At 36.5% G+C, this 24,290-nt stretch overlaps 4 protein-coding genes across 4 annotated transcripts; 1 reads left to right on the plus strand and 3 right to left on the minus strand.

The window, feature by feature from the left end:
• Nucleotides 1–222: 222 nt before the first annotated feature.
• arf3b (ADP-ribosylation factor 3b) lies at nt 223–7,391 on the minus strand. The gene is made up of 5 exons (XM_056750184.1): nt 6,582–7,391; nt 4,331–4,611; nt 3,756–3,866; nt 3,545–3,669; nt 223–2,896 (listed from the first exon to the last, which is right to left on the minus strand). Exons 2-5 carry the CDS (start codon nt 4,476–4,478, stop codon nt 2,735–2,737), a joined length of 546 nt encoding a protein of 181 aa, XP_056606162.1. The 5' UTR covers nt 4,479–4,611; nt 6,582–7,391; the 3' UTR covers nt 223–2,734.
• A 956-nt stretch (nt 7,392–8,347) lies between these two features.
• Nucleotides 8,348–10,924, plus strand: fkbp11 (FKBP prolyl isomerase 11). The gene is made up of 6 exons (XM_056750183.1): nt 8,348–8,711; nt 9,011–9,073; nt 9,954–10,041; nt 10,162–10,195; nt 10,317–10,387; nt 10,674–10,924. The coding sequence occupies exons 1-6, from the start codon at nt 8,598–8,600 to the stop codon at nt 10,880–10,882; spliced, it is 579 nt and encodes a 192-aa protein (XP_056606161.1). The 5' UTR covers nt 8,348–8,597; the 3' UTR covers nt 10,883–10,924.
• Nucleotides 10,925–12,159: 1,235 nt separating this feature from the next.
• Nucleotides 12,160–16,489, minus strand: ccdc65 (coiled-coil domain containing 65). Its single transcript, XM_056750180.1, has 9 exons — nt 16,427–16,489; nt 15,894–16,045; nt 15,629–15,796; nt 15,389–15,558; nt 14,961–15,099; nt 14,601–14,798; nt 14,309–14,521; nt 13,435–13,587; nt 12,160–12,518 (listed from the first exon to the last, which is right to left on the minus strand). The coding sequence occupies exons 2-9, from the start codon at nt 16,038–16,040 to the stop codon at nt 12,219–12,221; spliced, it is 1,488 nt and encodes a 495-aa protein (XP_056606158.1). The 5' UTR covers nt 16,041–16,045; nt 16,427–16,489; the 3' UTR covers nt 12,160–12,218.
• Nucleotides 16,490–18,120: 1,631 nt separating this feature from the next.
• Nucleotides 18,121–19,872, minus strand: sox21a (SRY-box transcription factor 21a). The gene has a single exon (XM_056750645.1). The coding sequence runs from the start codon at nt 19,618–19,620 to the stop codon at nt 18,901–18,903; it is 720 nt and encodes a 239-aa protein (XP_056606623.1). The 5' UTR covers nt 19,621–19,872; the 3' UTR covers nt 18,121–18,900.
• Between the last annotated feature and the right edge of the window lie 4,418 nt (nt 19,873–24,290).

The raw sequence follows: 24,290 nt of genomic DNA on the forward strand, positions 1-24,290 counted from the left end.
CATTATTGAGCATGTACAAAATAAAATGCATTTATATGTATGTATATTAAACACATAGCTTTGTTTGTGTGTTATCAGTAAAGTGTGCAGTTTTTACAGTATATCAGTCAATGGCACACTATATCTTTCTTGTATTTTGGAAACAAACATCGCTGAGCAGTGATCATCAGATCAGATGAAAATAGCATCAACGAAAGAAATGAAACAAAAAAAATCAGCAAATATGATCAGTTTCATACTTTTATTAGAGTGCAGTGTTACAGTCAAAGGATTGTATGGAGAGAAAGATTTTGGTGTCTACATCATAATAATCAACCATAATCTCTCTTGATCTACTGTAACAGATAAATACACATTTCTTCCATGATTTTTTATTTGTTCCAATAATCATTAATTCAACAAGAAATTGATCATTATTTTCCCTTCACAGACACGGTATAAGCCATCATAATGATTTACCCAAAAACAAATAAAAACATATACACACAAAGGTAAAACATTCCCCAAAACTGTCATCAAAATAAATATATAAATAAAAAAATTATATTAAAGAGAAAATAAGATTTCAAACCTTTGTAAAGAACAACCTTAGCTACCCAAAAAGCACACAAACGATTCAATGCAAAAGAAAATTCCACTTTCGAAATCAAGCAATATTATGGATTTTTGTTCCCAGATCTATTAAAAACATAAAAGGTAACTTATTTACCCAATAACTTAAGTTAATCATTAACCTTGTGAGAAACGCATTTGTAAGAAGATAAGGCCACAAAACTTAACAGCCTGAACAATTCACACTGTGGAGGTTTGTGTGTCATTGACTGTATTTGCATTAGATGCTGAACTGCAATGCGTCACTGTTATTGGTGGATGAACTGCGTGTTAAGTTAATGTTATTCCACTGAAAAACTGAATAATAAAAGATGAAGTGTCTTGCTCAATATTATAAGTGCCTTGAAAAAGAACCGAACCATTAAACTGGTCTGCAATGTCAGGTACACATCATGCACACTTTTAGCTTGAAAACGATACAAAGCAATGCAAGAACTATGCTACTCCCACACGACAAATACAATAAGAAACACGCTGTTAGTAATTAATGGTGAGAAGGATAAATAAGCAACAAGCAAAGCGTGAAGTATGCTAAAATATGCCAGCATTTGCTTGTTAAGTCTGTAACATAAAATATTGTTTGAATTGATAATTTGAATAATACGTATATAACAGCGTACAGACTATATATACAATTTAGATTCTTACTTCCGAAAACCACAAAAAATAAAGAAAATGTGAGGACATCAGAACAGATTTGACAGAATTTACATTCATACGGGTGACAAACCCACTAGACTTCACGATATGAATATAAAACAAGATCACGCAGAGACAGATGCGTTTTGATGCAGTTTGCCACAGTCCACTGACATACCTGGGGTTTAGATTTATTTGTTTGTGCTGTTTGTTTGTTTATGCAAAGCACAAAAGCAACAAAACAACAAACATTTTAGTACAATAATCATATCAGTGGCAAGATCTATCTATCTGTCTATCTATCTATCTATCTATCTATCTATCTATCTATCTATCTATCTATCTATCTATCTATCTATCTATCTATCTATCTATCTATCTATCTATCTATCTATCTATCATCTACCTACCTATCTACCTACCTACCTACCTACCTACCTACCTAACTACCTATCTACCTATCTACCTAAATACCTACCTACCTAACTACCTAACTACCTACCTACCTACATACCTACCTACCTACCTACCTACCTACCTACCTACCTACCTACCTATCTATGTATCTATCTATAGCACAGCATGCACGCCATGCAGACAATGTTAATGCGATTTTTACAAACAGAACTGTTTTACTCGTGCAACATCTAGCCAATTATCAAACAAAGATTGGAGACATGCATCATTTACAGATTCCCTGAAATGCCACGATAAGGTGTACTAACGACGAACTAGCCAACAACACAATGTCTGACTCTGACTTTTGGAAATGAATAGAAACACAGATGCACGACATGCTCAAGACTCTACGTTTGTTCTACGGTGTCCGATCACAGCTTCCGTTCTACCACAGCACAGCCACAAAGCAGCATGCAACACCGACCGTCTCTGTGTGACACAACACACACATGCATTTCTACTTTCTACTGCACCACAACGCCAAACATCACAACACTGAGCGAGAGGAGCCATGCACTACACAACGCTATCACAGGCCGCATCCAAAGATTGTTAAATACTGTGTGCATGAGGAGGCAAACCGCATTATAACGCCATCTACACGAAACAATGTGTACGAGGAAGTATTTGAGCATAATACATGAGCACGCTCACTCTAAACCAACTAATTCTTTTCACGGCAGTCGAAAAACAACACTGTTCGCTGATCGGGTGAGTGAGTGAGTGAGGGAATATTGAGTTAACGTTGAGCAAACGTTGATGCCATATACTGACAATGTATTGACAGGCCTACCAGTGCAGTGAGGATGGAACAAAGGAGTTGAAACACATGTCGACCTGCTTGTGTTTGTGTTTGATGTGTGCATTTACAGAGCCTGAAGAAGGCTTCATAAACCACATGTTTGCAATACAAAACAACCTAAATAAATAAATAAAAACAAACATAACCAATCCAAAGGCCAAATTAGTCCCACCCCTTTCCCAAAAGAGTAAGAGTCGGCCGCATGAGGAAAATCCCGCCCTCTCACTTCTTATTCTTCAGCTGATTGGCGAGCCAGTCGAGGCCTTCGTAGAGCCCATCCCCGCTGGTCGCACAGGTCGCTTGTATATACCAGTTGCGGTGACGGAGCGAGTGAAGACCGAGTTTATCTGTTATCTCAGCAGCGTTCATAGCGTTTGGCAGATCCTAGGAGACAAGATGGATGAAAAGATAAAGAGATTATGTTACGTTCACTGGGTTGTGAAATTGAATATTTACTTTTTAAAAAGGCTGCTTAACCTTCCAATAGAGCAGTGACGGTAAAGCTAAGGATGCTTTGAGCAATTTTAGGCAGTTGCAAATGTGTTGCAAATATTTTGTATATATGCAGTCAGACTGATGTCTGTTATCTTAATATTTTTGACTAGAATAAAAGCAGTGCCTTGAGATTAATTTGTGATGTCTATTTTTAGGTTGAAGACTTATAAATGCTTCTTTACAGCGCACAGTGCTCATCCTAAAATTTTGAAACTTTAGCTGTGAATATCAATAAAACAAAACAGTTTTACTAAATAAATTGATATTAATAGTAAATAAATTAGGTCTTAGCAAAAAATAACTCATAAAAAATTATCAGTTATTTATATAATATTAAAAAATGATTAATAGTAAACATTATATGTTAAATGAGCTTAATCCTGAAACCCGCCTCGAGCTTTGAGATAACCGCAGACTACTGAATTGGAAATACATTTCAATTTGAATAAAATTAAACAATTTGAATGAAATAAAAACATAATTATATTGATCGTGAAAGGAGTCGGGTGGTGAAGGGATGCCAGAAAGCTGTTGTACCTGTTTGTTAGCAAAAACAAGAAGAACGGCATCACGCAGTTCGTCCTCAGCGAGCATCCTCATTAACTCCTCCCGAGCTTCATTAACCCTCTCACGATCATTACTGTCCACCACGAAAATGAGTCCTAGAGAGGCGAATACGTTCACATAGTCAAAGATACAACGTCACAATTATCCACATGAAAATCTTGTGTCTACATGTGTCTCTCACCCTGTGTATTTTGAAAGTAGTGTCTCCAAAGCGGTCTGATCTTATCTTGACCACCCACATCCCACACAGTGAAGCTGATGTTCTTATACTCTACTGTCTCCACATTAAACCCTGGAACGAACATAAAAATCACACGTTGACTCACAAACATGCTTGTATTGTTTTTTGTCTATGAAAAAAATATATATATATTTTGGTAGCACCTATGATGTCATAATGTGGTCAAGTAACTGTTTGGCATAGATCTAGTGAAGTAAATCTGATTGACCAAAATAGAATCCAAAGTGGACCTAGCACAGTTTTCATTGAATAGATCTCAATGTGTTTAAACTACACATCATTTTTATTAATAGGAAAACTTTGGTGAAGACTATTGAATTAAGAATATGTTGCTGGCCCAGTCTTTCTAAAAGCCTCAAATTCACTATTATTCAGTGTTTTAAACAATATCTACATCTACACATTGCAGTCGATCCCCTCACCATAGAAACTGTCTCTGAGACACACATTCTGTGGGAGATGTACAGAGTGAGAAGATGCCAACAACAACAATAATTGCAGGAGAAAGATTTTACCAATGGTTGGGATGGTGGTTACGATCTCTCCTAGTTTCAGTTTGTACAGGATTGTGGTTTTACCAGCAGCATCTAATCCAACCATCAGAATCCTCATTTCCTTCTTCCCTATCAGACTCTTCAGCAGATTGCCAAAAATATTCCCCATGATTCAATGTTGTGCTTCGTTGAGCCAATCACAATGCAGAAAGCTGCGAGTCTGTTAGTGTGGAACAATCTAGTGAGGTACAAGACCGAACGCCGTGTGAAACAAGGTTGGATGGGTAAAGGAGTTTGGAATCCTGAAAAGGAAAAAAAAATATTCTTAATGTGCATTAACTGTACTCGCTTTATCACCGGTATGCTTTTTCATCAAAAGCTACAAATATGTTAGCTAATAACTGCAAGCGCACACTCATTTAACAGAAAGAACATGATCCCCCCATGTCTTCAGGCTGTACTGCAATCTGTTCATCCCCACTTTCCATAACCCTCCTTTACCCACCAGTCATCCCTCATCATTCCCATATGTACTCTTCCAAAATGTAGAACATATTCCCCCATAACCCTTCTGTCCCAATTTTAACGTCAATAAAACCCACATTTGAAATAAAAACATATTGTACTTAAGTCAGTGCTTTAACCTGAAATCTGCTGTTGAATAGAGAAAGCTGCCTGGGAAAGTTGTCACTTTATGTCGATAACAAAGATAAAATGTTATATTTTTGTACATTGGTTTCCAGTGTCGAGAACTGTTTTACGAATTATAATATTTATTTATTAATTCTACCCCCTAAACTTAAACACAACACCATACCCAGACAGATTAAAGGCAGGGGTTTAAATATTTACTAGTTTGATAATTTGAACATTACTTTTATCCAAAATGACTTACACTCATAAATACAAGGTGCATAAAGAGAATCATGTTTTCTTACTGTGCATTCCAAGTAATATCAATCAAACTACAGTTGTGTTGTTTTGATTAAGTAAAAAATACAATAAAACATAATAAACATGATTCAGATTTGTAAAGTTATATTTTATCAGCATGTGTGTACCTCGGAAATTGAATCCATTATCTTAGCTTTCCTAACACAATGCTACCAACTGAGATACAGGATCACTTCAAGCTACCATTTAAATTTGTGCATTCTTTTATATAAAAGAAAAGCTAATGGGCCGTTTAATAATCATGAATTTACTCATTTGAACACATGGCAAAATGTAAATTTAGCTTCCAGTTGTGCATTGGGAAGAAAATATGAGATAATCCAAGACTAAAATATGTGCCCTGAAATTGTCTTTCAGAAATAATCCTTTTTATCACCCTTTTCCTGTAGATAATCTGGTAGAGCAAGGTTCAATTTCCAGTATACATGCTGAAAAAATGTGATAAAAATACACGTGGGATAAAAGCTTCTGCCAACTGCGTAAATGTAAAATTGCTCTTAAAAGTGTGACAACCGCAGCTTCTATATTAAATGGTCTCAAAACAAGGTTTAAAGTGCATAAAACCTTACAGATGAACGTGAAATGCTGTCATTTAATAATGTGATTTTGATGATAAATAATCTAAGTTGGCAGCCGTGGGGGTCAGTCTCGTGCAGCGCTGTCCGTGGTGCTGACGCCCCTAGAACCCATCATCACCCTTCCACTAAAAACACACCAGGGACTTTTTTACGATATTTACATCAACAATTTATACATTTTAAAGACCTCATTGTTTACATATAAGCCAACAAACCCAGGCAACCCGCGCAAGATACCCCAAAACCAATGTCACGAGACGGCGCAAATACAGCGACGAATGCCCACTCGATGTTACACGATAATACTCCCAATAAAACCATTAAAATGGCGATAATTAGTTATAACATCTCTATTGGTGTTCAATAAGGCCTACGGTCCTATCGCAATGTCGGCGTAGGATACAATGATCGCATCTTCTCTATGAAGAGATGCGTTTTTCACGAAAAATTGGTCATTTATGGAAGAGCATCCTCAAGACTCAAAAGCAAATCAGAGACATTTAAGCACAATCTTAAAATGATGGTTATACGGTTGAATAGATACATCGTCCGTGATAACAGATCATCCCATTCATTCGGAGAAATAGAGACGCGACGTGCTCGAGCTCTCCGCGTAAGGCCTGTCGTGTCTTCCTTTACAAAAGCAATAAATGTTCAGTTCTATTAGACGCAGAAGCAACGTTTCAGTTATTCACGATTTAATATGTAGCAATGAAATAATTTCATATATACCGGTTTACCTTTCGTGATGACACCAGCCGATTCAGGACGAAAGACGGAGAGGAGTTTGGGTTTCGATTCTTGAGAGACTGCCTCTGGTCAGGTCAGGTATCTATGGTGGAAAAAAAAGACAAACCGTCAAGGAAATGCTTAAGGTGGAACAACACCGGGATTCTTTGTGTCTTATATTATGTTTCTATTTCCTGGAGCTTAAAAGTTATAATGCATTAGGGGATAGATTATATTCAATTTTATTGTCATTACACATATACAAGTACAGTGTAACGAAATGTAGTTTAGGTCTAACCAGAAGTGCAATTAGCAAGTGTAGGATATACAGTGTTAATAAATACAGAATACAATTTAAGAAAATACTATACAGTGGGCATGTACTATGAAATAAAAAAAACTTTACAGAAGGAATGTTCTATGGAAATATGACAGTCGGTATGTACTATGAACAATATATACAGAAGGCTATATACTGTGAACATTAATGTACAGGTGGTTAGAAACAGATAACAATTAGAATATACAATAGTGCAAGTGACTTAAGTGTGCATTAATTATAGTCATAGCTATTAAAGTTGCAGTGCAATAGATGAGTTAATGCGGTTATTAAAGTTACAGTGCAATAGATGAGTTAATGCGGTTATTAAAGGTACGGTGCAGTACATGAGTTAATGCGGTTATTAAAGTTACAGTGCAGTAGCTAAATTAGTGCAGTTATTGGAATTACAGTGCAGTAGTTGAGTTAAAAGTTATAATGCATTAGGGGGTATGTGTCATATTATCTGACAAACCAATAGAACCAATGGACCCATATTTTTACCATGTAAATAATGAGTTTTTATGATTTTCATTAGAATATGAACATTTCAAAAGGATTAAATAGGACATTTAGCAATTTTAATTACATAAGTAGTCAATTATTTTCAAAGAACTAATTTAGTTCCTTTACAGTAATAAGCCCATTTCCAACTTCCCCTCAGCATTTTTGATACATGACGGCTGTTTTTTATTACAATTTTATAATAATAATAAAAAGACCGTAATCAACGTTGCCGTGATCTCCTGATAAAAAATTACTATCTTAGAAGGTCTACAAACGTATTTACATATATGTGACCCTGGATCACAAAACCAAGTAGCACAGGAACATTTTTAGTAAAAGACAAAAATACATTGTGTGGGTCAAAATTATAGATTTTTCTTTTATGCCAAAAATCATTAGGTTGTTAAGATCATGTTCCATGACAATATTTTGTACATTTCCTACCTTAAATATATAAAACTTTATTTTTGTGAGTGGATGTCCTGTCACAGTGTCTCTGATTAACAACTTCAAAGGTAATTTTCTCAATATTTAGATTTTTTTGCACTCTCAGATTCCTGAGCTTTAAACTTTTGTATCTCAGCCAGATATTGTCATATTTTAACAAATCATACATCAATATAAAGTTTCTTTATTTAGCTTTCAGATCGTGTAAAAATCTCAATTTAGAAAATTTGACCCATTTGACTGGTTTTGTTGTCCAGTGTCACATATGAAAAACGACTGATTATAACGGATTATTCTTTTTCGTCTAAAGTCAGCAATTTAGTATCGACCTATATTAGGATTAACACATTGCAACTAAATATAAAGGTTTATTCGTTTTTGCGAAGATACTTTACTTATCTTTAAAAGGTGAGTGAGTTCAAGGAGGTAAATGATTGACAGCAGAAGGTCGCAGTGTGTCGAGCGCACTCTAGCGGTGAAGCGCTCACACTACATGTGAAAAGACTTCTGGGATGCTGGCGGAATGTGAGGCGGGGATTGCGTTGACCCAGGTGTTGGTCCAGTGTTTGAGGGTCGTCTAAACCCGCCGTTATCTCTTCACTATAATAACACATCAGCTTTAACTGGCCTTTCACCTCGAGTCACATTTCAGTCCGCGTTTAGTATTTCTTAACGCCGTGTAGGCTGCGACAGGGAACGGAAGCGAACTAGTTTTGCCATATTTATTTTTAGCGCTGGTTTACTCATAGACACAATGGGAACTCGAACCACGGTTGCTTTGATATTCCTAGCAGCATTTGCATTTGTTGCAGCCGAAGACACAGAGACCAATGAAAGCGTGATCGAGCAGTTGGTTGTGGAGACATTGGTAAGTTGAGTAAAGTTTTTTTTTTTGAATGAATGTCTGACTGAAGTGTCTGTTACTAACGCACTCGAGTCCACGTAGCTGCTTAATGCGTGCGTGAAAGATTGTCGCATGCGTGGACTTGTCACATTTACAGACACATTACAATATTGTACACAATGTATTTCACGATGGCATTACACAAATTTATCGTCAGATTGGCTGTGATTTCATACAGTTGATGTTTTATAGGAGCAATTCACGTTGCAGTGCGACGCCCAGTGTTTAAAATGCCTGAATGTTGTATTTTCATTATTTTGTAGGTGATGCCGGAGATATGCACGCTAACATCAGTGATGGGTGACACGCTTCACATACATTACACGGTAATAAATGAGTTTTTTCTGTGATATGTTGTTAAAAATGACCTTTCAGAAGAAAACGTGCAGTGAAGCGAAATGTACGTAAATATACGGAGTGCGTGACGGACGGAGGTTATTACGTCGTTCAGTGATGTGGCAGACATCTGGGTCAACATAACGTATGTGCACGGGTACACATTCAGTGTAAACCATGACACATTCTTTTCTTTATGTTAATCGACGTATAGAAATGATCGTCAGGCCACGTCCACCGCTAGAACGATGATTTGATCTAAAACAGTATTTTAGTTCAGTTAAGCGAAGCCAAATGTTCTGCTTTAACACGCGCGATCAGGCGGAGCAACACGTCAGCATTTGAGTGCGCGCGGCGGTCATTCGTATGTGCGACGTCATGACGTCAAACACAAACTCTGACTTCGCCGTTTTATCCAATATATATATTTTTAAGACAGTTTGTGTAAAGTGTAAATACTTGACGTTCTGGGCTACAAAGTTTCGGCTGCAATTGTTAATATATAAGTTTAGTCAGTTTAAAATCCATATGGGAAATATTGGGCTTACACACTTAGAATACATTGGGGGTTTAGAATTAAATATGCAGTTTATTTGTAATTTATTAACACATTTGCATCTCTAACAATATTTATACATGATTCAATACATCGTTTTGATACAGATATGTAACGTTAAAAAACGTAGAAAATAACATAGTTTATTTGTAATACCATAGTAATCAAAAATGATTTGTCTCATCATAAAAATAAAAGTGAGCTTTAGATAAAAGAATAAATGGCAGACTATAATTACATTTGATGTAAAAGAGTTTCTGCATTTACATGAACTATGTGTGCAGCTAACCCATTCATTTCTTCTCTCTGTTCAGGGTCGCTTGATGGACGGGAAAGTGATTGACACGTCTCTGTCACGTGAGCCTCTGGTGGTTGAGCTGGGCAAAAGATCTGTGATCACAGGTATGCCAGAAACTATATTACACTCATAACAGCAAAAATACGTTTTTTAAAACTGACCTCAGGACCCCGAGATATTTGATATTATGTTTAATTAAAACGTTTGTGTTTTTTCTTTGCTAGGACTTGAGGAAGCTTTGGTCGGGGTGTGTCAAGGGTAAGTCAAAGAAAACTTGTGGCAGTGCATGTGGGCAGATGTTGTGAAGGCTGAACATAAACTACATTGAATAATAATATTCAAATACATTTATGGTCTTTTCTCTCTCGGTTCTGCTCAGACAAAAAATCAAGGCCACGATTCCGGCACATCTAGCATATGGAAAGAGAGGATATCCTCCAACCATCCCAGGTACCATGGCAACATGCTTAACGTGACATATAGGCTTTGTATTTAAAAAACGCAGGTTTAAAATTGCTATATTTTTTAAACAGTTCCCTGCATCATAAATCCTGCATGTGTCCGTAGTAAAATGATGGAAGGCCAAAACCATGTACGGCACATTTCTTAAATTTTGTTATATACGTTTTGCCTGGGAATCAAACCTGTTGCCTCACTGTTGCGAGTGCTGTGCTCTGCCAATTGAATTCCAGTAAACTCTTGGCACGTTTTAAAGCACCTTTTTCTTTCTCCACAGGTGACAGTCCACTCGAGTTTGAGGTGGAGGTGATCTCTCTCTCTCAGGAAACGCCGTTTCAGAAAATTGTGAATGACGTCTTACCGCTGGTCTGTTTGGGGCTGGTTCCCACTCTGTTGGGTTTAGTGGGCATCTACCTCTACAAGAAAGCTTATGCTCAACCTCACGGCAAGAAGAAGAGCAAAGACAAGAAGAGCAAGAAGAAATAAGATCAAAGCCAAAGAAATAAACTATTTAAATAAGAAAAACAACTATAGTTTTGCCTATTTTTTCGATGACTTGTTATTTATAGAATCATAAATTATTTTAAATGCTCATACACATGAGGCATTTACAGATCAGATGCTCTTATCTGATTTACAAAAATTAATGTGTACATCCGATGAAAGTATTTTTAAGCCACATTTGAAACCTTAAGAATGTCAGTACAACATAAATATCACATTTTAAATAAAGATAACAAACAGCAAAACAACATTTAACAAAAAATTAGTTTGTGGGATCAAATGATTACACATCAGATCATAAAAGTCATACATTTGTATGTGTGGTTTCAGTGTGTTAATACTTTTTGAATTTCTTAAAGGATACAACATGGTGATATGAAGGGATAAAAGTTGGTTAAGACCATGTAGAGATCAATTATATTTTTATTTCTTACACGAAAGCATCTTAAAAATAGCAGTCAAATGCATCAGTTATATCATTTATATATTCTTTCTCGATTCTGTTTCAAAAGGTGTCAGACCGTCTGCGGCTCAGAAGATGTGAAATCTGTCTACCATTGGTATCACATTTTCCTAAAGTAAATAGTAACAGACAACATCAGCAACACAATGTGCGACAATAAGATAAAAATACTGATGATTCACTCAGAAAACTACTTCTCCAAATGAAACAATGACCTGATCAGAAGAATGTTTACACTGCCTCCAGGTAAGGATTGTTAAAAGACAAACAACCAAGGGTTAAAGGTGAAGTGTCCGGAGTTATTCAGGAGTCAACAAATCTTCAACATTTTGGGAGTAATTCATGTTTCAATATTTCTCTGTTAAATGTTGCAGTTAATGTTAATAAGAGTGACATACTTTGAGACAAAGCACACGTTGAGTGTTGCTAAAGGATATCAAATCAGTTGTTTTTAAGCTTTTCATTGCATATATGAGAAGATAATGTTTGTTTTCAAAACAAACCTTGAAGCTTTACTTTTACATAATTTATAATGTAACTGTAATTTATTTTTAATAGTATTTTTAGAAGTATTTTCAAATTGTCGTTTCTCATTAATGGTTTGTCACCATCTTGTGGACAGTAGAGGAATTGTACTTTTTGTAGAATTTTGGTTGAATTGAAAACTATGTGTATGGGCTTCAATAGTTCAATAACAAAACAAACAGAAACAGTCCCTTATAAAGTTGCACTTTCAGTGTTCTGGATTTGTTGTCTTGCTCAATACTTGTAAATGTGAAGACATATTTAGGCTATGTTGCAGTTGAAAACGTTTTAATTGTAAATAAAACCCACAAACATTTTCACATGGATTCCCTACAGCCTCTGCTGTGCAATATTTGCAGCTTCTTGGACCACGTAGTGTTTCTGATCACGTCTCCTGGTAGGTGCCGGGGCCTGTAGAGGAGGAGACGACACCGTCAGAAGTGGGTGTTGATGGTGAAGAAGACTGTCATCAGAAACACCAATCCCATCCAGATACTGCTTCAGATAGATTCTCATCTGCTCATTCTGTCGATCCAGAAGCAGCTTCTCTCGCTTCAGACACAAGCGCTCCAGATGCACTTTGTTGTAACGCTGCCAGAAGATCCCGAGAGGTGTACAGTCCTGAATTAACTGGGCAGATTCAAGGGGTTGAAGTCAAGACATGGTGCATGCATGCAATGCTTATATACTTTACATTCCTAGCTCAAGCACGTTCATTCACATAGACTTTGGTAAAAAGATTCTGGTAACACTTTAAATTAAGGTTCCCTTTACAAACATTTGTAAATGTGTTCATTGATGATTAATAAGTCATTTAAAAATGGATTATTAAGCAGTTATAACTGCGTAAATAAATGGGATTCAAACGAAATACCTGTTATAAATGCTTAATAAATGTGAATACTCTTACTTTCAAGTGCACTTTCATGGGCTGTCCATACTTCTAAATATATGAATAAATAATAAATAAATGTTTTCTGGTTTTGATTTACTATTGGAAGTAATTGAATCGTTAATAAAACATCATTAACAAACAAGTTTACATCAGCCTTTGTGCATTTAGTGTTGAAAAGTGATCCAAAGTTTGATGAATTTATCTTGGTGTGCAAGAAAAAAATGCTTTGGATAAGCATCATGATCTGAAGGCATTCTGGAGGTCACCGTAAGACATTCGGAATCGGATCAGGAAAGCAACATGGTTTGAAAAGTGACATAAGATATGAAATGTAAGAAAAACCAACTCAACACCCTACAGTCTTCAGTCTGACGGCCTATTTTGCAAACAACATCAAGATAATAATGAATCTGCTTTCAAGTCAAATAAATAATGAAAAAATATACTTATTAAGCATTTATAACATGCAAGTTAAAAATGTCTCACTATTTGGCAGGAATTTTGTTAGAATCCCCCTTTTTATTTATGCAGTTATAACTGCTTCATAATGCATTTGTAAATGACTTATTAATCATCAATGAACACATTCATAAATACTTTGTGTAAACTTTGTAAAGTTTTACCAAAATGTATTTTAAATGTGTAGTATACCTGAGTGAGTTTTTTATGTTGAGATTCTGCGGCTTTATCTCTCTCCTGACTCAGCTCTTCAGAGCTCAATGATGAAGAATCGAAGGGCAAAACCTTCTCATGTTCTGTCTCCAGTTTATGACACATCTCTGCGAGACGCAACAGCTTCTCCCCCTGCGGTCCAAACAGGAAAGTCAAATGAGGGAATTCAGTTCAATTTCAATTCAATTGACCATACAGTTTTGAGTTAGGCATAAAAATATGAGTACAAAATGGAGAAACCTAAAAGTGGGTGCAAGTCAAGAAAGGACAAATTATGTATGAGGCAAATAGTTTTCTTCTGATATGCCAAAAAAAGCACTGAAAATGAAAACGCTTGCAGGAATACAAGGGATAGTTTACCCAAAGATTAAAATTCTGTCATCATTTATGCACCTTTGAGTTGTTCCAAATCAGTATTTGTCTTTGTTCTGATGAACACAGAGAAAGATGTTTGGAAGAATGTTTATAACCAGGCAGATTTTGCCCCCCATTGACTCCCACAGTAGGAAAAAATACTATGTGCCCCAGAACTGTTTGCTGTCCTACAATCTTCTAAATTTCTTCTTTTGGGTTCAACACAACAAACAAAATGCTAAAGTAATTTTTCCTACTATGGGAGTCAATGGGGGACCGAGATCTGTTTGGTTATACGCATTCTTCCAAATATCTTTCTCTGTGTTCATCAGAACAAAGAAATTCACACAGATTTAGAACAACTCGAAGGTGCGTAAATGATGACAGAATTTTATTTTCTGGGTGAAGTATCCTTTAAGTACAGTTATATCAGTTATTTATATTCTTTACATTCTTGTTTGACTTTCAGTAGTGTTTGATGTCTATATTACAAACACACCTTTGCTTGGATCTCCTGTAGTTTTTTGGCAGCTTTGCTGCTGTAAAGCGTAAGTTTGGTGAGCTGCTGTCTGCGAGCCGCTTGACTCTCACCGAGCTGAACCCTGAAATGTTGGACTTTCTGGGCGAGCTCGTCGCGGGCTGATCGAAGGGGGTCAGATGTTTCTTCAGTTTGACTTGAGCTCAGCTGAGAGCGCAGAGCTGTGATGGAGTCCTGCACACACACAGATCATTTGCATTAAGAACATCAGTCTATTTAGTCGTTTGGAGGAGCTGCGTAAAAATCCTCCGACCTGCAACTTCAGAATTTGCTTTTTATGTGCGTTGATCTCTTTGAGGCTTTGCTCATCGTTGATGCGCAGATGCTCAGTTGCGATGACTTTATCTTCAGTGGCTTTATTATGGTCGTGTAAGGTCTGCTGCATCTCTCGCCACAACATGGCCATAATCCCTTCCATATCAAACTGGACTGCATGTTTATTCTCATCGTTCTGCAAGTAAAACAAACGTGTATATTTATCATTAAACACATGGTTATTACGCAAATAAATACAGGTCGCATATACACATTTCACCCTTCAAGTATAATTTGTTTTGTATTTCAGTAGAGCTTCAACATATCCAAATATGTCTAAACCCAATGAAGACATCACCTGTTTTATTATTTGATTGCGAGTGCTTTGATAGTCACGGTTCTCCTCACTGACATGATTAGCATATTGGTTTTCCATAGAAAACATCATGTTCTCTAAACACATATTCTCCTGCTGATGCTGAGACAGAACCTGGTCTCTGAAAAAAACAGAACAGAACAAACACTCAGATCACACCAAAAGGTTTCATCTCTTCCCCGTGTCATTTAAACAAAATAAAAGAATAGTTCACACTATCATTTCGTTACTCATTCACCCTCATGTCATTCAAACTTTTATGACTTTCTTTATTCTGCAGAACAAAGATGTTTTAGAGAATGTTGGTAAACGAACAACACTGACCCTCATCGCCTTCCATTGTGTGAACGCAAAACCACCGAGATATTTCTCAAAATATCTTCTTTGGTGTTTCACAGAAGAATGCATACCTCTCAGTATTATATTCTGAGCTAAGTTCCTCTAATCTTGTGTGGAAGTACATCTCAAGTTCTGCCAGTCGACATCTGTGCAGCTCTAACAGAGAGTCCATGTTGTGCAGATGAGAACTTCTGGCTAACTCCGACTGCTGCTCTCTCTCGCTCAAATCAACCACCAAACTCTGCAAACACACACGTCAGATACAAATAATGAAAGTAAGAATGTATATTTATACATAGGAGGATGCTCACCCTAATGATGCTGTCTTTGCAGTCCAGGACTCTCTCAAAGGTCTGACTCAACACTGACATGTCATCGCGCAGCTCTACAGATTTTTTCTGCATCAAAACGACACGCCACTGCTGCTGAAGTTTGTAAAGGTTCAACACTGTGTTCCTCTCTTCCTTCTCCAGTTTATCCTGGAAACAAGAATTACAGCTGATTTGAGCTGCGAGACGTTCTCAATGAAGCACACATTTCTTCAGTATAACAAATATGTCAACCAGTCCAACTCACTTTGAGGAACTGTGTGAGCATGTCTTCTTTTCTCTTGGTTGTCTCCTCCTCGGCTTGAGCTTTCTGCTGCAAGTACAGAAGTCTCTCCTCCTCCGCCATGCCCGCATGCTTTCCACCTCCTCCCTTACGTCCTGCTTTTTTTGGCATGATTTCTAGAATCAAGAATCATGAATAGAAACAACAAGAATAGAAATATGAATGAGGCCTACATAATCTTAACTGGGCTGCCAAGATAATAAAGACTAAAGTCTCTCATAGAAATGTTTGCCAAAGGGGGTAGGGGTTGCTTCAATGTTATATTGTTCCCTTGTCTCTTGTCCATAATGATAAAACAAAGATAAACGGATATTTTTATCGCATACATAAACATTTATGGTGTTGTAAACGGCAGAATCACAATATATAAAGATGAATGAAGGCAGCATTTAATTGTTGTATTGTTCCAGCTTATAGCATATTTAAATAAAACTACTACTACATTTAAATCCAATTTATCTATATTCTGTTATATATGTAATTGAATGTTCTCCTACCCTCCAATGTCAGCCCGCACAACAAGTGTGACTCGTTTTTGTTGCCAGTTCCTTAGCAACCACCAATAATAAAGCGTGTGTCCAGTAGGGGGCGTGTCTGCACCGCCGTTATAATTAAAAATAAATCACACAGGTCCGACCTATAATTTTTTTGTGATCAACATTTTTTATTGGTTCAAAATACAACGCAAAACACTCACAAAACCAACAACAATAACAAAAACGAAACAAATCAATACATTAAATAAATAAATAAGAAAACACTCAGACAGAAAGACAGACCTGCTTCCTGCTTTGATAATCTTACATTTTTGATCAACTTATTTTTTTATAATGACTTAAAGTCATTTTATATTTATTTTATTGCATTCTATTAATTGTGTTCAACCATCTATCAGTAACAAAACGGACGATAAACACTTAAATAATATCTTGTCAGGATTGGAAAGATCAGCTAGTTTAAAGAATACAATAGAAAATGATTACTTCACATGAACATCATTTGGGTCTTTAGGGTCCTCAACAAAAAAGGGAATCAAATAGTTATTGAAAATTAATTTTAACAAGCGATGCTGTGTGTGACCACCAGAGGGAGCTGTTACTGCAAACGTGGAAGTTCTCGTCACTTTCGGCGTATTATTTGGGCTAAAGTGAGTTGAATTGTGTGTAAATTTCCACTCTGAAATTCCTCAAGCACATCAGTAAAACTCTTGTAATTTACTTCATAGGTTTATGAGATTAAAGAAAAAAGGAATGTGTCAACTGTGTGTATTGTCATGAAATTATGTGTTTAACTTGAAGTTTACCTTAAATTACATCAATAATGCAACACAGTGGCTTTTAAGGGAGCTTTATAGGAATCAACTAAATGTGGTTTATATAATTCAATAAAAATACAATATACAATTGTGTTCTGTTAAGAGTAAAGATAACTTTATCACTCTATTGATGACTTGTTATCTTTATACTGATATAAAACACAAACTCTAGACAAATATACAGCATCTTTGTAACCTTTCGGCCCACTGATAATATCTGACAATGTTAATGTTAAGACTGACTCTTATCAGTTGATTGACATTAAAAGTGTACATTTGATCAAATTTAGATGTCTTATTTATTGCTTCATTTAGATGGGTGATTCTTATGCAGAATTCTTATTACAAGACTTTTTATCACTGCTGTTGAAGTTAATGTCAAAAGTCAAAAGATAAATGCAAGTTCTGAGAAGTATTTTACTTTTTTTGTTATTCAGTCTGGAAATAAATCAGATACACTTCAGATGGTGACAACAGTTAGCATCCCAGTTTCTTTCCAATAATAAAACTGCAAATAACGTGATAGTTTTTAACCTACCTGTCGCTTTGGTGTCTGCTTAATGTTAATTATTATTCAATAGGACAAATTCTTGGTTCTCAAACAGACTGAAACGTCCAGAACCTATAGAGTCAACATTGCTGAAGGGGTCAAATTCCCCACTGTCCTACAAAGAACTTTGTCATATTTATTTGAAAAAAAAACATTGCCTGATACGTGAGGCATTTGTAGAGTTTGTGTTGTTTATTACATATAGGCCCTAATACACAAAACTGAATATATATTTCACTGACACAAAATACATTTTGGCATGTCCCCAATCAGGACATATTTCTGCCAAGATTTAGATAGATTTTTCTGTGCATTCTTCACGCTTGTATGTTCTTTGGCCACTCACGTGTATCTGTCCTATCTATTTTCCTTCACTTTCTGTATCATTCTGTCCCATCATCACTGTTCAGAGTGTGTTCTGAGTCAAGAGCCATTAGCTTTTGAATCAGCTGATGTTTTACTGTCCTTACAAACAGTGTTGTCTCAACAGACTGTTTCCACTTTCATACTCTCTTAATGGATTCTTGTGGCCACTCATGGCTCACTGTGTGTCTCTCTGTGTCATATTTCATATTTATCAGTCTTGTGTTTTATGAACTTAGCAAAATGATGAATAAAAAAGGTACTAAAGCTTTCCCTGGAGCGGTACCCTTTCAAAAAGTACACCTTTGCACTTAAAGAGTTTGTACCTCAAAGGAAAATACAGTTACCAAATACATATTACCTAAACGACATATTGGTACCTTTTTAAAGGGTAATGTCTGACAGTCTTTGTAGTTTTCCGAAAGTGTTCACATTATTGTTGACAACATTATTTAACAGAGCAAACTATTTTAATAACTTTGCAAAAGCTAAGTGATATATGAAGGCAAATCTGTTGTTTTTCCTTAAACTTCAAATGACATAAACACGCATATAGGGATGCATTTCCTATTAAAAGACACAGACGCGGTGTTTATAAAACACTAGAATACCTTTTATATCTTTATTTTAAAAGATAAACCCACCTCATTTACACAAGTGATATTTAAAAACATTTCTGCATAACAAGTGCACGTGACCTCAGCCGCATTATTCTTATTTAGTTCTGAAGAGTTGAATGGCCCTCATATGGCCGCTGCGTATGCGAAGTAAGGTTCATGCTGGGCTTTGGTCATTCCAGGTAAAAGTACATACGTTGAAGGTAACGCAGGTGCAGAAGGAGGCCAGCCCGGGCAGTTATAGTGCATCATGTGTCCCGGGTTACCCGGCGACGGGTGAGTGTGCGGCGAGCCGGCCAAAATTCCCATCCCGGGAAACGCAGAGACCCCGGGATAGCCGAGCAACGAATAGTGTGGAAACGGCGCAGGAGGTAATTCCGACATTTTGGAGGCCAGGTCGAAAAACGGATAGGGGTTGGCCGAGAGGTGGTGACCGAACAACACTCTCGTGGCCGCAGAAACTGCCGTTTTCTCCGCGTTGCTCATCATGGAGTCCGTGAGCGCGTCTCCGGGTAGACGCGCACTTTTCAACGGCTCAACTTCACCCAAATTATAGGCCACGTTAAAGTGATACCGGTCTTTTTTGATCAGGTTTTTAGGCTTTCTCCGGGGTCTGTATTTGTAATCCGGGTGCTCTTTCATGTGGACGGCTCGGAGGCGTTTGGCTTCATCTATAAATGGTCGTTTCTCAGAGTCCGACAGAAGTTTCCACTCTCCTCCGAGGCGCTTGCTGATTTCAGAGTTGTGCATCTTCGGGTTATCCAAAGCCATCTTTCGTCTCTGAGCTCTCGACCACACCATAAAAGCGTTCATGGGTCGCTTGACGTGGTCCATGGGTTTCGACATTATGCTTCCTTGAATTTTCCGTGTTGATTCAGTCCAGAAAAGCGCCCTTTACGCACAGTTTAACGAGACCTTAATGGGTTATCTCGGTGACATGGCATCAAAGAAAAATATCAGCAATAGCTTTGACTATTTGTTAAGTAGAAGTGTTTTACAAAAAGGCAATGGCATAGTTTAATAACTTCTCAAAAGTCCCAGAGGTGCGCGCTGTTACCCATTAACGCGGACGAGCGTTGAAGTTGTGCAGGTGTTCAGTTTGCGCGCACTGGTTACATTGTAGCACCTGCGCTGAGTTTTGAACAGAGTGGGCGTGTCACTTTCTCCTGACATCACTCTGTGCGTGCGTGTGTGCGTCTGAAACATGATCGGCGCTTTCACTTAAAGTTTTGCATTTAATTTGTATACATTTGTTTAACCATAAGGACTGCATACGTCATTATACCATACTGTTTTAAATCTGGACGAGTTGCTGTAACGTTATATTTAACTTAATGTGCTGAGTTATCGAATGAAAAACATATTATGCCACCTATTTCATTAATAACAAATATATCATTATATAGAGCAAAAAAGATCATTCGTTCATATACAAGAGTTTTTCACTAAATTCATATTTAAAAAAGAATTATAATGCTATTCTATATGAAGATTGTGTCAAAACTGAAATGTCTCCTATAGGAGTCTGTGTAAAAGTTCAGAGGAGGTGATTTAACTTTCTTTATAGCAGAAACTTTTTTAAACATAATCAGACTTTTAGATTTCTAACTAACAAACAAACAAGACTAACTAATCTCACATCAGAAAAGCTGCGGCAACCTTTGTGTTGGCTGCCATTCTCCTATAGAGAGTCAGGCGTGTCCATGTCATATTTGTTTCTCTGTCGCTATGTGATTATAACGCATTTCTGTTCAATGCTTTTCAATTTTACAGCATTGTTGAAGATGCTTTTTCAGACATGTGCTTATTATAGTAATTCTATCATCTTGTTCTTTTAATGATGTATCTTTGTCTACACTTCACTATTCATAATCCGGTTGTAGCCATGGATATATTGTCCATCGTCAACATTATCAGTTACATTTTTAATGATGCACGTCCTTGAAATATAAACTACTCAGATCCGAATGACACTATGCATCATTAATCGCAAACATAGCGGATATCATGTTTAGACAACAACAAACATATAAAATAATATAAACATATACAATAGGTGTGAAGCCCTGGTTCTTTTTTTCTCATTTACATACTAAAAAGTTCATTTTGTAATTTAGAAGCATAGTTATAAAAAGTCATAAAAGCAAATCAATCGTCACAGAAGCACATAAACTGTTTTCATAGGCAGGAAGTGATAAGATCCCTTTGTAATTATTGGTATAGAGCGGTCACACCCTGAGAACTCAGAGGTGCCTGTTAGAAGACAGGACCACACCAGAACAATAAGCTCCAGAGTAATGATGGGAACAAATAACTCCTAAAAGCCGCACTGTGTTTAGCCTCCTTTTATTCTCCTGAAAACATCTCTGAACACATCTTGGAAATGCTTGAGTGCCCTCAGTTATCTCTGAAAGAGCAGCTTATTTAGGAAAAAGGGAGAAAAGTCCTTTGGGAAGAGCGGATGAAAAGAACAATGAGTTTAGAGCAGAAATCCCTTAATTTTCAGCTAGAAGAGAAGCTATTGTACGTACAGCTTTGTCCAATCCCTCGGTGCTTTGTCTCTAACGGAGCCACATTTAGCTCTTTAACAAGAGAGTGTTTTACTGACACAATTATATCACAGATGGAATCTGTTTGGATGGGTGGAGGAATTTTTGTATTAGTTCAATATTAATAAACTAAGTTTTTACATTTTGGGAAGATAACGCGGTAATGTGCTCTGGTGTTTCTGTGGGGTTGCTGTTCTGATGTTCTATCGCTTTTTGTTTTTCTTATCTTGTAAGTTTCTTTGGATAACAGCCGATGCCAAATGCTTTAATGTACATTAACAGAGGGGTTGTTTATCGGACCACGTCAAGAGGAGTCTGGGGTCCTTTATTTTTTCATACATGCTGTGTCATGAGATGCTAGAGTTGAATATTTGGTTGGGGGTTACTTAAAAACAATACAGTATGTGTACAATTGAAATTGGCACTTGTCTTCAGACTATTACTATTATTATGACACAAACATGTTTAAAAATAAACGTTTGTTCAGTAAATGTATTCATTTATTCAATATTATTATTTGTATTGATATAACATTAATTGCCATCTCGGTTTGAAATATAAAGTTGCAGGTTTCTTTAAATGATTATGGCCATACAGTTTGAAGTCAAATGATGTCAAAATAAAATTATACAGAAAAAAAAATGTTTTGCCTTGTTTCCCTTTACAACATTTGAAAAATCTAAATTAGTTAAGTTTATGCTTAAAACAGGCAAAAATATCTCTCATTGGAGTGAGAAAAATAAGTTTGAATTAAACATTTGTTAAACAGACATTTGTATTCGAAAACAAAATTCAGGTTGATGAAACGGTTATCAACACTTATGTTATATATACTTTCACAATAACGGTTTATTATATAATAACTTGCTCATTTTTTTAATGAAAAAGGTTATGGAATGCATCAAACACATTACCAAGTTAAAATAAATAAGTGGTTTTCATGGTTCTCTAAATCCTTAAAATCTGATCATTTGAACAAATTCTGTTCATCTATAACATGGCAATGTCTACTCCGGTATATACTGTATACAGTATACATGGCCACCCAGTGCTCGACACGCCTTTGGCTGGCCATTACAGGGGTCCAGAGTCCTTTCTGTCTCGACCACACAGTCCTGGCACGAAAAAGCCAGAATCCAGCTGACATCACAAGCTGTTTTGTTGCCTGTCTATTGTAGACCGTAATGAATCCAGTGAATGTGAAAGGAGATGAAAGGAGGGCTCCAGTGAGAGTGAAGGATGGTCACACTGTGTGGCTAATGTTCTGCAGGTTTTGACCGCAGAGAATGGGAACAATGGTGGCAAATGGCAGGACAATGACCAGTGTTTTTGTCCTCTCAATTTGTCTGAGGTCCTTAGACCTAATCACATTCACTCGGAGTCATTTGAAGGTATTGTTCCGAAGAGAAACCGCTGAGAGTTGGGTCCTGCAGACAAAAGGACACCGAAGGGAGGTATCCCCATATATCACCATGACAGCCGGACTTTAGGACAGGGCTTCGGGTCCAAAGAAAACACAGAGTGAATGGAGAGGATTGGAGAGAAAAGCCAACGTTCATTATCTCCAAACGCCATCGGACATGCTCGACCTTCACTAGCATGAGGACTGTGAGAAGAGCCATTGAGATTCTTTGTTGAGTTTGACCTGTAGAGCCTTGGAAAAGATTTTTGGAGGCAAAGTTTACACGCTTGTTGATAAACAGTTTATCATAGAAAAATATTGCTCGTATGGTTCTAACCAAAGGTCTATGTTTGCAAAAAACTGCAAAAGACCCTCTCGTTTTTAGTGTTCTCAGAGGAAAATGTTGTTCTCAGATGTTGCTTTTTCACAGCTCAGCAGATTCTCTGAGAGTTCTAAGTTTTAGCGTTTCATTTAAGTATCACGTTTCTCTTAAAATAGCTATATAGGAGAAATAAAACAAGAAACAAATGAGACTAATTGTATACATGAAGAGTGTGGAAGTGTTAAATGATATAGATTGTAGAGGTCATACTTTGGGTTAATTTGATGAGAAATGTTTGAGTGTATAATGAGATCTTCCATAATATTGATTTATAATTTCAGAGTTGACACATCTGAGCTCCAGATCGGAGTAAAAATAGTCTTATTTAACTTAATAAACTTCATACCAAGGTTATTTTAGTTAACTAAAATCCAAAGTTTGAAAGCATTTCTGTTCATTGAAATCAAATAAAATACTGACCTAAAAATGATAGGGAAAACTGAACTAGAGGAAAATTGAAATGTTGCCTTAAAAATAAATGAACATAAGTTTAAAGTACAACAAATATAATAAACTAAAACTAAAATAAAAATGTATTAATTTAATATATTAAAAAAAACATCAATTTATCATAAAATGACTGAAGCATATAACAAAATTGCAAAAGCTTTGACAAAAATTAACTTAAAAAAATCTAAAAATAAAAAATAATACTAAGACTATAATAACTCTGTATCATACACTTTCAAAAGAGAACTAAATCAAAGTGAAACACAACTAAAACGTCACAATTTTACTGATTGTGATGTGTAGATTTAAAAAGTGTTCTGCATATGTTCTGAGGAAAAGGTTCTGAAAAATCAAATTTCACTCGCTTCTTCAAATTGAATTTTTTATTCAGAAACGCACTGACAGCATCCAAGGATCTTAATCTGTTGTGCCTTTCCCCATAGACATCGATTGTTAAGTGCATGTATAGTATAAACGCTCATTTTTACAGACAAAGCATACTGACATTGTCCATAGAGCTTAAAGGAGTAGTTCACTTCAAAATTCACCCACGTTCACTTTCAATAGTCATTTTTATACATGGAAAGTCAATGGGGGCAAATTTCGAAATGCACTTCTCCTTAATTGACTTTTTATCCTGGAATATTCTTAAATGTGCATCAAGCACAATCTACATTGCACTTTTCAACAGATTGCAGCTCAGGAAAAGCCAAACAGCTGCTTTCCATGTCAC

This window comes from Triplophysa dalaica, chromosome 6, assembly GCF_015846415.1.
Source record: "Triplophysa dalaica isolate WHDGS20190420 chromosome 6, ASM1584641v1, whole genome shotgun sequence".
NCBI lineage: Eukaryota > Metazoa > Chordata > Actinopteri > Cypriniformes > Nemacheilidae > Triplophysa > Triplophysa dalaica.